Source organism: Malaclemys terrapin, chromosome 4 (genome assembly GCF_027887155.1).
Source record: "Malaclemys terrapin pileata isolate rMalTer1 chromosome 4, rMalTer1.hap1, whole genome shotgun sequence".
NCBI lineage: Eukaryota > Metazoa > Chordata > Testudines > Emydidae > Malaclemys > Malaclemys terrapin.
This window is the reverse complement of record NC_071508.1, coordinates 25,535,226-25,548,501: the sequence shown is the minus strand read 5'-3', so window position 1 is coordinate 25,548,501 and position 13,276 is coordinate 25,535,226. Positions and strand designations below refer to the sequence as shown.

The 13,276-nt window shown below is 52.0% G+C and overlaps 1 protein-coding gene across 2 annotated transcripts in view; it reads right to left on the bottom strand.

The window, feature by feature from the left end:
• Positions 1-8,967, bottom strand: part of ADORA1 (adenosine A1 receptor) — a 70,873-nt gene extending 61,906 nt beyond the window's left edge. The window contains exons 1-2 of one of the 2 annotated variants that reach the window (XM_054026970.1): positions 8,666-8,967; positions 7,240-7,620 (exon numbers count right to left, since the gene is read on the bottom strand). In XM_054026970.1, coding sequence (XP_053882945.1) covers positions 7,240-7,580 — 341 coding nt within the window. In that variant the 5' untranslated portion in view covers positions 7,581-7,620; positions 8,666-8,967. Of the gene's footprint in view, positions 1-7,239; positions 7,621-8,056; positions 8,354-8,665 lie in introns of those variants that run through there. The other variant, XM_054026969.1, reaches the window with a different exon arrangement.
• Between the last annotated feature and the right edge of the window lie 4,309 nt (positions 8,968-13,276).

The following is a 13,276-nucleotide window of genomic DNA, read 5'->3' as shown; positions in this document are numbered from 1 at the left end:
CCTGCCCCCGTTTTTCATTCTTTTTTTCCCCTTCATCCTCCTCCTATAAGTAATAGGAAGTAAATGAAAATAAAGTAAAGTACCTTGATTGTTTTTGTAGTCTAACTTATTTTTCCACAGACCACTTGAAAAATCACTGACCACTTAATGATCTTTCCAAATACTGTTTGTACCATTAGCTAACTATTGTAAAGCGCTTTGGATAAGAGCGCTTTATAAAAAAAAAAAAAAATGTAAAAAAAATTGGGGTCTAGCCAGGACTTAGGGTGTGAGATGGAGCTCAGAATGGGGGTGCAGAGTCTGGAGGAAGTTAGGGAGCAGGAGCAGGCTGGGAGTTGGGGTGCAGAGTCTGGCTAGGAGTTAGGGTGTGGGAGGGGGCTCAGGGCTGGGGCAGGGGGTTGGGGTGTGGAACGCTTACCTGGGGCAGCTCCTGTTTGGTGTGAGGGGTGCAGGTGGGGATGTGGGGTGTGTATGCAGGAGTCAGGGAGGGCAGGGGGTTGGGGGTGTAGGCTGGGGTCGTCGGGGTGCTCCCAGTCCCCTGCCCTGAGTGGCTCATGGCAGGGGGTTGGGAGGGGTATGTGTAGAGGGAGTGTGGAAATCCTGCCTTTGCTCCGCCTTGCCCCGATTCCACCTACTTCCCCAAGGCCCCGCCCCCACCTCTTCTCCGCCTCCTCCCCCTCCCTCCCGGATTGACCTGAGCACCAGCAAACAGCTGTTTGGTGGCGGGGGAAGCACTGAGAGGGAGAGGGAGGGGCGGGAATGCGGCACACTCAGGGGAGGAGGTTTGGGAGTGGAGAGCTTAGTTGTCGGTGAGTGCGGAGCCTGCAGCAGAAGCCCCAGGAGCTGGCAGGACCAAGCTTCTGCCCCCGCAGGTGCCCAGCCCTGGGGCCCCCTGTCATTGGGGGGCCCGTGCCAGGGCACCCTGTGTTTCACTGTAAATCCACCTCTGCTTATATGGCCCCTACTGCTGTAGTATCTGAGCCCCACCCAGTCTGGAACAATATTAGGTGCTATTATCCCCTCTGTACAGATGGAGAAGCGAGGCACAGAGAGAAACTACGTGACTTTCCTAAGGTCACCCAGGAAGGCTGTGGTGGAGCAAAGAATTAAAGCCAGGTCTCCAAGTTCCCAGACTAGCTCCCATATCACTTGGCCATCCTTCCAGCACAGCCAACAGCCTGATCGTGGCTAAAAGCCTGATCCAGCGAGGGCTGGTTTATCAGCCCACTGTGCCACGCTCATGCTGGCAGACAGCCTGCTTTCTCTGCCTGGAAGGCAATGCCTGCTTGCACTGCGTGCTCTGCCTTTGAGCTGTCAGGCCCTAGTCCTCCCCAGCCCAATGGGACAGAGGTGAAAGAGGCGAGAAACGGCTGGTGCAGAGAAGGTCAGAGCGGATCCCACTCTGCTGCGTGACAGGGTGGTGGCATGTCTGTCTCTCTCTATGTAAATCTCTTCTGCGGTTGCTGACAGATTCCAGAATCCTATCACAGCCCGGTTCTCTGCTCTCTAGTGTCTTGGTGCCTGAACTGCCAGATACAGGACCCTGGGCTAGCAGCCCTCCCTGGGGTTTCCCAAACGCCAGCTGGGAGATAGAGGCGTGGGGCTTACGCTCTAGATGTCTCCAAACTGCTCTTCCTGACTCACCAGCCCCTTTAAAAGGCACCTATTCCTCTGCCCTATCCCACCAGCCAATCACAGCCCGCTCATCCCTGGCACTGTGTGAGCCAGGCTACGTAGGGCAGGGACACTGCCCGGCACTTTATCACCATACTTCTCCCAAGCAGCCTGATCTGCAGAGATGCCGAGCACCCAGGTGTGCCGATCAACTCCGTTGACCCAGGGGTCAAGCTGGGCAGCTGTGCCACTGCAGCCGCTGACTGCCGCGACAGGAAGGGTTCTTCCATCAGCAGAGTTCATCCACCGCTCCGAGAGGCGGTAGAATTCTTCCATCGACCTCGTACTGTCTGCACTGGGTTGGCTTAACAACACTGCTGAGGTGTGTGGATTTCTCATACCCCTCCCTGAGGACTGTAGCTGGGTCAACCTGCCCTTAGCGTCATCCTGATCAATGGTGCTTAAAGGTGCAAGCTCCAGACCCAGTAAGCATATTTTTGGAGTAATTTTAACACCCGGGGGTGGGGGTTACACAGAGATAAACCAGGTATAAAATTATAGCTGGTTCTAGCTTGGAAAAAATCCTTTATAAACATTGTCTGTCCCAGCCTTGAACTACGATATTGTACCACTGCAGCCTTAACTACTACACTAATGAGCTGTGTAGGGATGCGACCTGCTTTGCTATTAGTTTACTATGGCAAATACACATAAAAGCAAAGAAATTCCCACAGCAAGACATTTGTTAGAAATGTAAGGTTTAGTCTGTAAAACAAGGGAAACACCAGACAATTCTCAGTCAGGAGCCCAGCTAACTACTCCCTGGTTGCCTCACTAGCCCTGCCCATACAGATGGGAGATTCCTTCGGCTCCCACCCCTCGAGTCACCCTCTTGAGAAGGCCTAGAGATCTCTGAACGACAGTCCTTCCGGCACGCATGGGCTGGGAGAGATCGTCTTTTAGTTCTGTGTTTGTGCAGCGCCTTGCACAATGGGCTCCTGGTCATTATTGGGGTTCCTAAGTGCTACCGCAATAGAAATTAATAATAATATGGAATAATAACAGTCATATCATCATATATCCAAAAGTGCAGCCAGAGCTCAGTTTGGTGGAGGGGGGAGTACAGCTCTCATGGGTGCATGGATACTGCCTTAGGAGCACCGGAAAACAGCTGTTTGGTGGCAGTGGAAGCACTGGGAGGGAAAGGGAGGGGCGGTGCATGGATATTGCCTTAGGAAGGCTGTTAGATAGGAGATGGGCAAGCTGCAGGAACAAACCTGGTGCTGGAATTTCAACTGTGCATCCCCCCGCTGCTGTGTTTAAATTCTTACCTCCTGGCCAAACTGACACTGTTTTTTTTTTTTTTAAATGTGGGATAAATAGAATATTCTTATAAAAGGAGAAAGCCAGTCTGGACTAATCAGGCCATCACGCTCACCTCAAGAGCTGGGGAGTGGGGGTGGGGGCTGTCGCTCGCAGAGGGGATGGTAGCCCTGCCAGGACACCCTGTCTAAACAGTCCAAAAAAGCAAACTCTGGTTGTTCAGCTGGGCTGTGGCCACAGCAGGTCCACGCAGGGTAGAGATAGGTTTGCGGAAGATTATAATTTAGAGACGCTCCCTCATAAGGGACAGTATGATGAATATAGGAGTTTAGAGCTGTGCCCAGCGAGCGGGGAAGGGGGGTGGAGAACCCAGTATAACTGTGCAGAGCGGTTCACCACAGACGCTGTCTAGTTTGTTTTATTAAAAGTTTTATTCCTTCCTCATTCACCGCTTTGTTGCTTAATGAACCCCAAGATCATTACTTGCTGTCACAAGTGCCGAACGAGAAGGAAACCGCAACTAATAAGAGGAAAAACAGAGAAAGATGAATCATCGGGGATCCTTAAAGAAGTGATCATTAAAGGGTGGCCTGTAGACAGGGGCGGCTCCAGACACCAGTGCACCAAGTGCGTGCCTGGGGCGGCAAGCCACAGGGGGGGAGGGGGGCCTGCTGGTCGCTGTGAGGGCGGCAGTCAGGCTGCCTTCGGTGGCATGCCTGCGGGAGGTCCGCCAGTCCCGCAGTTACAGCGGCGGGTACGCCAAAGGCATGGGACCGGTGGACCTCCCGCAGGCACGCCACCGAATCTGTGTTACCAGCAGATCTCCCGCAGGCATGCCGCCGAAGGCTGCCTGACTGCCGTGCTTGGGGTGGCAAAATACATAGAGCTGCCCCTGCCTGTAGAAATAAGCAGTTGCTGCCCAAGTAGAAGAGACCATTGGAACTGTAGACCTGAGCTTGCTGTGATAGATGGGGTGATTTTCCCAGGCAGTAAGGTTATACAGAAGGTCCACGAGGGTCATTTAGGAATTGAGAAGTCCAAACAATGAGCACGAGAGGTGCTGTATTGGCTGCGGAGCAACCACAACATTATTAATGTGGTAGGAAACTGCTTTTCATGCTTGAAATACAAGCCATGCCAAGAGGCAGAGCTGCTGAGAACTCACCCAGTTCCACAAAGGCCTTATGAGAAGGTCGGCACTGACTTATCTACCTGGCAATCAAAGGATTCTTTAATAGTCACAGCTTATTATTCTCTGTATCCAGAAATTTGCACACTGCACAGTACTAATAGCAAGTCAGTGATAGGTGGCATGAAGGGAATCTTCTCCAAACATGGAATTGCAGATGAAGTCTTTAGTGCTAATGGGTCTAGGGTGACCAGATGTCCCAATTTTACAGGGACAGTCCTGATATTTGGGGCTTTTTCCTATATAGGCTCCTATTACCTCCCACCCCCGTCTTGATTTTTCACACTTGCTATCTGGTCACCCTAAATGGGTCACAATTTTACAGTGCAGATTTAGGCAATTTGCCATAGATTGGGATTTTCATCACAAAACATCAAGCCCAGATTACCCCCAATTGAATGGGCTTGTGGAAAGGTCAATACGGACAGTAACAGACACTTTAAAAAGATTTTTGACAGTGGGGGTGATTTGTATAAAGCATTAGTGGTTTACCAAAGTACACCCCTGGAGTATAGCTTTTCTCCAGCTCATCTGGTAATGGGAAGAAGGATCAGATCTAATGTACCAATCACTGATAATTTGCTGAAATCTCATGACAATGAAACCATGCAGAAGATGAAAGAAAATTAGAAGTGGAAGCAGAATTATTTTGACAAAAGGGCCTGGGATCTCCCATCTCTTAACCCAGGTGATAGAGCAGGGGCAGGCAACCTATGGCACGTGTGCCGAAGACGGCACGTGAGCTGATTTTCAGTGGTACTCACACTGCCTGGGTTCTGGCCACCGATCTGGGGGGCTCTGCATTTTAATTTTAATTTTAAATGAAGCTTCTTAAACATTTTAAAACCTTTATTTACTTTACATACAACAATAGTTTAGTTATATATTATAGACTTATAGAAAGAGGCCTTCTAAAAATGTTAAAATGTATTACTGGCACGCAAAACCTTAAATTAAAGTGAATAAATGAAGACACGGCACACCACTTCTGAAAGGTTGCCTACCTCTGTGATAGAGTGTGCCTGAGGAATCACACGTCTAATATTTGGGGCCAAAGGGGTACCATTAAAGAACAGCTGCATCCAAGGTTTTACGTAGTCCAGACAGACAAGGGGGACACATTTTAATCAAAGGGATCTATGAGTAATCCCAGGAAGTTCCAACACGTTGACAGCTGATGTGGACTCTGGCATTTCCCAACCGGCTAATCCTTTATCATCAACAGACAAAGAAGAAACTGGCAAGGAACAAGAGAACAACTAATGAAAGGCTGATACTGAGAAGATCAGAGAGGGAGATAAAACGTCCTGAAAGACTCAGAGAGACTTGCTAACCTGGAGAAAGGGAAAGTGAGCGGTAAAGACTCACTCCAGAGAGATATTAGATGGTTGTTAGCTGTTTATTTATATATGTGTGTATTTAAGAACTAATTGGTTTTTCTTTAAGAGGGAAGATGCAGAGAGATGTTTGTGGAAGATTATAATGTAGAGATGCTCCCTCATGAGTATGATGAATCTAGGAGTTTAGAGATATGCCCTGGAAGCTGGGTGGACAACCCAGAGTAGCTGTGCACAGCAGTTCACCACAGATGCTCTCTAGTTTGTTTTATTCAAAGTTTTATTCTTTTCTCATTCACTGCTTTGTTGCTAAATGAACCCCAAGATCACTATGTGCAGCCTGGTCTGGGGGTGCCACCCCTCTCCCTCTGCCATGGAGCCCTGGGAAAAAGCAGCAGAGAGGAGCCAGACAGGGACTCCAGTCAGTAGGAGCAGAAGCAGCCAAAGCAGGAACCTCAGGATGTTCAGAGAACTTCCTACAGTACATATGCATCTAGAAGCCACACATCTATGCACCACATCTATGAAACAATGCAGCTCCAGCACCACCACATCTAGCAACCATGCAGATCCCCACCCCCTTGCCATGCATAGCCAGCGCCTCTACCCAGCTCCCACGGCACCATGTGTTTCAGGGTCCCTGCTGGGAAAAGGCCACGAAGCCTGGCAGCCCAAGAGCACCAGGGGAGCAGCGGAGAAGTGAAGGGGTTAAACATTTCCTATCAGCGCTACAGAGTTCAAACAAAGGGCATTCTCCCCCCTCCCCCCCGCCGCCCGCATTCTGCCCAGGCACAACATGATGGCAATTAGACATCACTTACTATGGGCTTGGCTTTGTCAGCAAACATAATAGCCAGGAGGAAAAGGGTCTCAGAATTTCCTAACTTCTGGAGCATCTCCCTAGCCAGTGCTTCCTCTGGGAAGGCAGTTCTGCCCTAGGACGGAGAGGGGAGCAGGTGGCAAGTGTTGATTAGAACACTGGCTCCCTCTCTGCTCCAAGGCAGCACCAGCACTGGCCCCTCAGGAGCCCCCGCGTAGCACGGGCACCAGACTCGCTGGGGGCTTTGGATGCCCCAGAGCCATTATAATCAGACATTGGGTTTCCAGGCCCCACTCTGAGCCAGGAGTCAGGCTGGGGCTGTCTTCACATTCCTGCTGTCTGAAGCATGCCACTGTCATGCAGCTAATCCTCTCTCTAGTGGTGCTCAGTTCCAGGGCATACTTCTTTGTTCTGTGCCGGCCTGGGAGTGTGTAGGGCAGTGGGGGTGGAGGGGTTACATAGCCACGTGGCGCAAGGCACATGGCAACAGGAGCACAATTCACAGGCACATTCTAAATAAACACATCCCGGGAGGAAGTGTTGAAGCAGTGTTAAGTGTGTGGGCAGGCCAGAGTAGAGCAAGCAGCTCTGTATCAGGTACAGCTTCTGGGCCTCTTCTCCCCATAGCGTCTAGGGCAGCTGGTCACTACCAGCACTCCTTGTGGAGCTGGACACATTCACTGCCATCATGATCACTACGGGCTGGCCTGTCAATGTGGCAGGTGTGTACAGCATGGCAGATGGATAGACCCTCTGGCCATCCAGCCCTCTAAGCGGGATGGAGACACGAGGGGGTTGGAGACATGAGAGTGGCCCTGCTGCTGCAGAGGGAGGTGGGGTGTTCCTGATCTCAGCCAGGATTATAGATGGACCTGTCTTCATGCTGCCAGCAGCAGCGTCCTGGCTCTGTCACAAGGTGACAGCAGAGGCTCTGCTGCACCCAGGGGATTTCCTACCTTAGGGGGATCTTCACCCGCAGGTAGCGATCCACAGCGATGGCCAGCAGAGCCAGGATGGAGCTTTCAGTGAGGATGAGGACAGGGCAGGCCACCATCAGGCAGGTGTAGAACTCCATCTGCGGCCCAATGTTGATAATGATGGCGAGTGGGATGACCAGGGTGCCCACCGCCACGTCAGCCACGGCCAGCGAGACAATGAAGCTGAAGGTGGCATCCTGCAGAGCCTGGTTCTTTTTGACAGCCCAGATCACCAGGATGTTCCCTGGCACAGACACCAAGGCAATCAGCACTTCGATGGTGATGTAGGCAGCCTGGAAGGCAGAGACGGACTGTGCCATAGTGCCCTGATCCCCGCTGGAGACAGGGCCCGTCGGTCACCTGCAAACACAAGGGGAAGACAGTTACCCCTGGCATTGGCATTATGCCTAGCCCACCAACTGGAGAGCAGCTGTGAGGACAGCAACCCTCACCTGTCCGTCCCCTTGCTGGCCACCTCCCTCACTGGCTCATCCCCGAACCGGCCACCACCCTGTTGGCCACACCTCCCCCACTGTACACCCACCCTCCAGCCAGCCACTTGTCCACCTCTCTCAGCAGCCCAGCCCACCCCACCCTCAACTGGCCACCCTGTCCCACCTGGCCACTCCCCTTCCACCTGTCCACCCCCCTTCCACCTGTCCACCCTCCATCCGGCCACCTCTTCTCACCTGTCCACCCCTCTCCCACCTGTTCACCCCGCCTCCCTCGGCAGCCCACCCAAGCCGGTCACCAACTCCCACCTGTCCACCACCCCCCAGCCGGCCACCCCCCTCACCTAGGCAGGTCCCTGCCCCCCGGAACAGCGGGCGCCTCCCAGCCGCGCTGGCCCAGCTCCGAAGTGGCTGCGTCCCGCACGCCCGTGCGCTCCTCTCTGGCAGGCAACGCGCGACTCCCGGCGGGGCAGCGGCGGACTCAGCCCGTGCGAGCGGCCGCCCGGGCTATTGGGTCTCCGCCATCCCGCGCCCGCAGCCGGCTCCTTGCCCTTGGCAGCCCGGGCTCGGGCTCGGGTTCAGCCGCCCCGGCGGCGCTCAGCAGCCGGACACCGCGCCCCCAGCCCGGCTCCACTCGCCGCCTGCAGCCTCCCCGGCAATCACATGGCCACACGCGCTGCGCTCAGCCCCTGCAAAATTTTAAAGAGCTAGCGGCGGCTCCGCACCACCGGACCGGGCAGGGGGTGGCGGCCAGGGGCTCGGAGCCCTTCGGCTGCACTGGCGCCTAGCTCAGGATCAGGCCCAGAACCAGTCCCAGGATCGGGATCAGCCCCAGAACCAGCGCCCGAGGCAGCAGCAGACTCAGCCCCCCACTCCACAGCGAGCTCCAGCACGAGCCCCATCTCCAGGACCACCCCACCCAGAACCACACCCTGGCTCCACCCGAGCCTCACCCCTCGCTGCGTGGTTTGCTTTGCAGGGTGATAGATTAGTGGGTCCAACGGCGGCGTCTGCCCTCAGGCTCTGATGAAGTGCCAGGCACGGGCTGTGCCGGCATCACCCTCTGTCCTTGCCGCGGTGGAAAGTGCCTGCAGCTCCCGTTTGCCAAGGGACCCGGCGCAGCCCGACAGTGGGACTGTCAGCCCGGGCAGAACTCCCAGGAGGACAGCATGTAAACACCGCCTGCGTTGTGGGGATGAATTCCCCCAGCACCTCCTGGGCCCTGTCCAAATCAAGCCCCCAAGGAGCTTGGCTGGAAGTGCCTGTGAACAGAAGAGATGCAGAAGGCACACTCATGGTCTCACCCGCACACTTATGTTTAATTCACCAGAGCCAGATTCGGACCCCCTTACTCATGCTGGAGAGAGTCTGGCGCAGAGAGTCCAGCAGAGGGCAACAAAAATGATTAGGGGGCTGGGGCACATAGCTTAGGAGGAGAGGCTGAGGGCACTGGAGTTATTTAGTCTACAGAAGAAAAGAGTGAGGAGAGATTTAATAGCAGCCTTCAACTACCTGAAGGGGGGTTCCAAAGAGGATGGAGCTCGGCTCTTCGCAATCCTGGCAGATGACAGAACAAGGAGCAATGGTCTCTAGTTGCAGTGGGGGAGGTCTAGGTTGGATATTAGGAAACACTATTTCACTAGGAGAGTGGTGAAGCACTGGAATGAGTTATTTAGGGAGGTGGTGGAATCTCCACCCTTAGAGGTTTTTAAGGCCTGGCTTAACAAAGCCCTGTCTGGGATGATTTAGTTGGTGTTGGTCCTGCTTTGAGCAGGGGGTTGGATTAGATGACCTCCTGAGGTCTCTTCCAACCCTAATATTTTATCATTCTATATTTGGGAGCACCACTAAGAGCTCCTCTGACATCAGCAGGGCTAGGCACAGACTCAGGGACTATTCCGTGTTAGGGGAGTTCGGTCAGGACCTAGGTTTGGAGGCAGAACTGGGTCTGAAGAGATGCCAACAGCATTCAAGGCCACACCTGTGCCATATGCCCCAGAAGAAGCTGGTTAGCTGTGCTATCCTGCTACCTGTGGAATTTCCTGCCCCCCTCCCCCCCCCCCCCCTGGTATTCCCCAATAGCAATGCACTGTCTGCATTTGCAAGGCTACTGAATAACTATGAATGCCTGCCTGGACCAATATCCAGCCCCTTCAGTCCTAAAATCAACATGCACAATTAGCAGAGACCGGGAAGTTTACATAACTAGATTTGTCTTAGATTAATTATTAGGTGTAGTTCAAGCAAGAGTCTCCAAAATATCAGGGACCACGTGTAGCTATGAAACTGTACTGCCTTTCACTTTGTGTCCCAAACCCTTAAAGGGTGGAGCTCACGCAGGTCAGTAGCCATTATGTTCCCAGGATTCAGCAGGGATACACACTGTGCTCTCTCTAGGGGGAGTTGACTTTTGTTCTTTCTTGTTTAGCTGGTCTCATAAACCTAAATGAAAGGCCATTTGGATTTAGAACAGTGGTTTTCAACCTGTGGTCCATGCACCCCTAGGGGTCCACAGACTATGGCTAAGATTTCCAGAGGGACTTGCATCTCCATTTGAAATTTTTTAGGGGTCTGCAAATGAAACAAGGTTGAAAACCACTGATTTAGAAGATCTGTTTGCTCTTTCTGGACAGCAAGTATAATAACCATTGTAAGGAGGAAGGATGGGTTGGCAGAAACAATCATTTGGTACTTCTCTGGCCCTCAGAGTAGCTGAGAGCATCCTCACACACGCCTGTTAGGCAGGGCAATTCTATTATCCCAGTTAGACAGATGAGGAACTAAGGCTCAGAGGGACTCGGGGAGACAGCTGCTGGGAGATGTAACTCCCAGCACAGGCAGACACATATGCTAGCTCTGCTCCAACTAGCACCTAAAAATAGCAACGTGGCTGTGGTGTCACCTTGGGCCAGCCACCCAAGTTCAGTCTGCCCTGACCCCTGGGTATGTACTCAGCAGGCAGCTAGCCCATGCCACTAGACTGCGATTTTTAGGTGATAGCCCATGTGCTACCCATTCTGGGAATCACACCTCTCAGCTGCCATGTGCACATACCTTCAGTGACTTGTCCGAGGTCATGCAGGGCAGGCAAAAAAGCAAACAGGATGTTAGAAATAATTAAAAAGGGGATAGAGAATAAGACGGAGAATATCTTATTGCCCTTATATAAATCAATGGTACGCCCACTTCTTGAATACTGCATACAGATGTGGTCTCCTCGTCTCAAAAAAGATATACTGGCACTAGAAAGATATACTGGGGGGAGGGATAGCTCAGTGGTTTGAGCATTGGCCTGCTAAACTCAGGGATCGGGGGGGGGGGCATTTAGGGAACTGGGGTAAAAATCTGTTTGGGGATTAGTCCTGCTTTGAGCAGGGGGTTGGACTAGATGACCTCCTGAGGTCCCTTCCAACCCTAATATCTATGATTCTAGAAAAGTTCAGAGAAGGGCAACTAAAATGATTAGGGGGTTGGAATGGGGGTCCCATATGAGGAGAGATAAAAGAGGCTAGGACTTTTCAGCTTGGAAAAGAGGAGACTAAGGGCAGATATGATAGAGGTATATAAAATTGTGAGTGATGTGGAGAAAGTAGAAAAGGAAAAGTTATTTACTTATTCCCATAATACAAGAACTAGGGGCCACCAAATGAAATTAATGGGCAGCAGGTTTAAAACAAATAAAAGGAAGTTCTTCTTCACACAGCGCACGGTCAACTTGTGGAACTCCTTGCCTGAGGCGGTTGTGAAGGCTAGGACTATAACAGGTTTTAAAAGAGAACTAGATAAATTCATAGAGGTTAAATCCATTAACGGCTATTAGCCAGGATGGGTAAGAAATGGTGTCCCTAGCCTCTCTTTGTCAGAGGGTGGAGATGGATGGCAGGAGAGAGATCACTTGATCATTACCTATTAGGTTCACTCCCTCTGGGGCACCTGGCATTGGCCACTGTCAGTAGACAGGATACTGGACTAGATGGACCTTTGGTCTGACCCAGTATCACCGTTCTTATGTAGGGCCTCTGTGGCAGAGCGGGGAATTGAACCAGCTCTCCAAAGACCCAGGCTAGTGCACTAACCCCTGGCCAGCCTTCCTCCAAGGGAGGAGCTCCAAGACAGCGAAGGAGCAACAGACCTACCTCCTGGTTAAAACAAACAAACAAACAGAAAATCTAATAGGACAACTATGGAAATATGGGACTGTTTCCAGTTTCACTAAAAGGAGGAACAAGGCGGATTTTATGTCTGCGGGTTCAAAGTGTGTTGTGAAGGATATTGATTAAAAAGATCATTTTTCTAATGTTGTAGGGCCAACTGGCATTTGCAGGATTTAGGTTTTCCACTGGGACTAAGTGACTTCCAGTAGAAAGTCTTGCCAGAGGTTCTTAAAAAGCAGGAGATGCCCAAAACTAACCTTGTAGCTGAAAGATCTAAGTTCCATCTAAGGGCACAAATGGAAGGAGAAAATATCTCTGGATTTCTAGCCAGTCTGCCAAAGCTTTCACTGGGTTCTGGCAAAGACTGCACATTCATTTTGCAGAAAAGAATAAGTTGTGATTGATGCTTAATTCGAGGTGGCAATAGAAAGAACACTTCTTTGGCCAGGCCCTGTGACGCATTGCATCATGTTTGCCACTTCTAGGTCACCTGACCAGATCACGTCAACTAATGATTTCCCGTTTGCGTCTGAGGAATTTCAAATATTCCTCAGGATAGTAAAGCACTCTGATCATCATCCAGCAGCGAACGGATCAGCAGAGAGCTGTGGGCAGACACTTGGATTGGGAATGAAAGTGTAACTAACATTAGAATGGACCAACAAGTTCCTGCAGAACAGTGTTAGAACATTCAGGTGCCACCGTCTTAGCATGATCATTTATCATTGCTGGCTGGATCTATACAGAACATCGGGACCATGTCCCAAGGAAAATATAGACAATACAGACAACTGAAACCCAGAGCAGTGGAACCATCTCTTGACAATGAAGTGGGGGGGTTTGATCACAGGCGCCGACTTTCCAAAGTGCCAGGGCGGTGCTTTAACCCCCGGCTGTGCCCCAGACTCTGTCTCCATCCACCCCTTCCCCCAAGGCCCCACCCCTGCCCTGCCTCTGCTCTCCCCAGCCCCTTCCTGCCCAGTTCCACCCCCAACCTTGAGCATGCCCTGTCCCCGCTCCTCCCCCCTCACCTCATGGGAGGCACAGGGAGGGAGAGGGAGACACTGATCCCCGGGCCCACCAGCGGGTGGGAGGTTCTGGGGCAGGGGAGCTGATAGGGGGGCTGCCAATGGGTGCTCGCATGCCTCCTGACTGCAAGATGTCAATGTGGCTGTATTATTTATTATTGGTATTATGGTAGTGTAAGGGAGCAGGGCTCCAGTGTGCTTGGTGCTGTACAAACAGAACGAGGATGGCCCCTTCTCTGAAGAGCTCACAATGGAAGTACAAGACAACGCAAGTATATAACGAGCGATTACAACACACAGATGGGGGCAGGTGCAAGGTAATAATGAGGCCACTAGGAGCGGCATGACAAGCTGCGCTCTCAGCACACCAGCGGCCACTCTG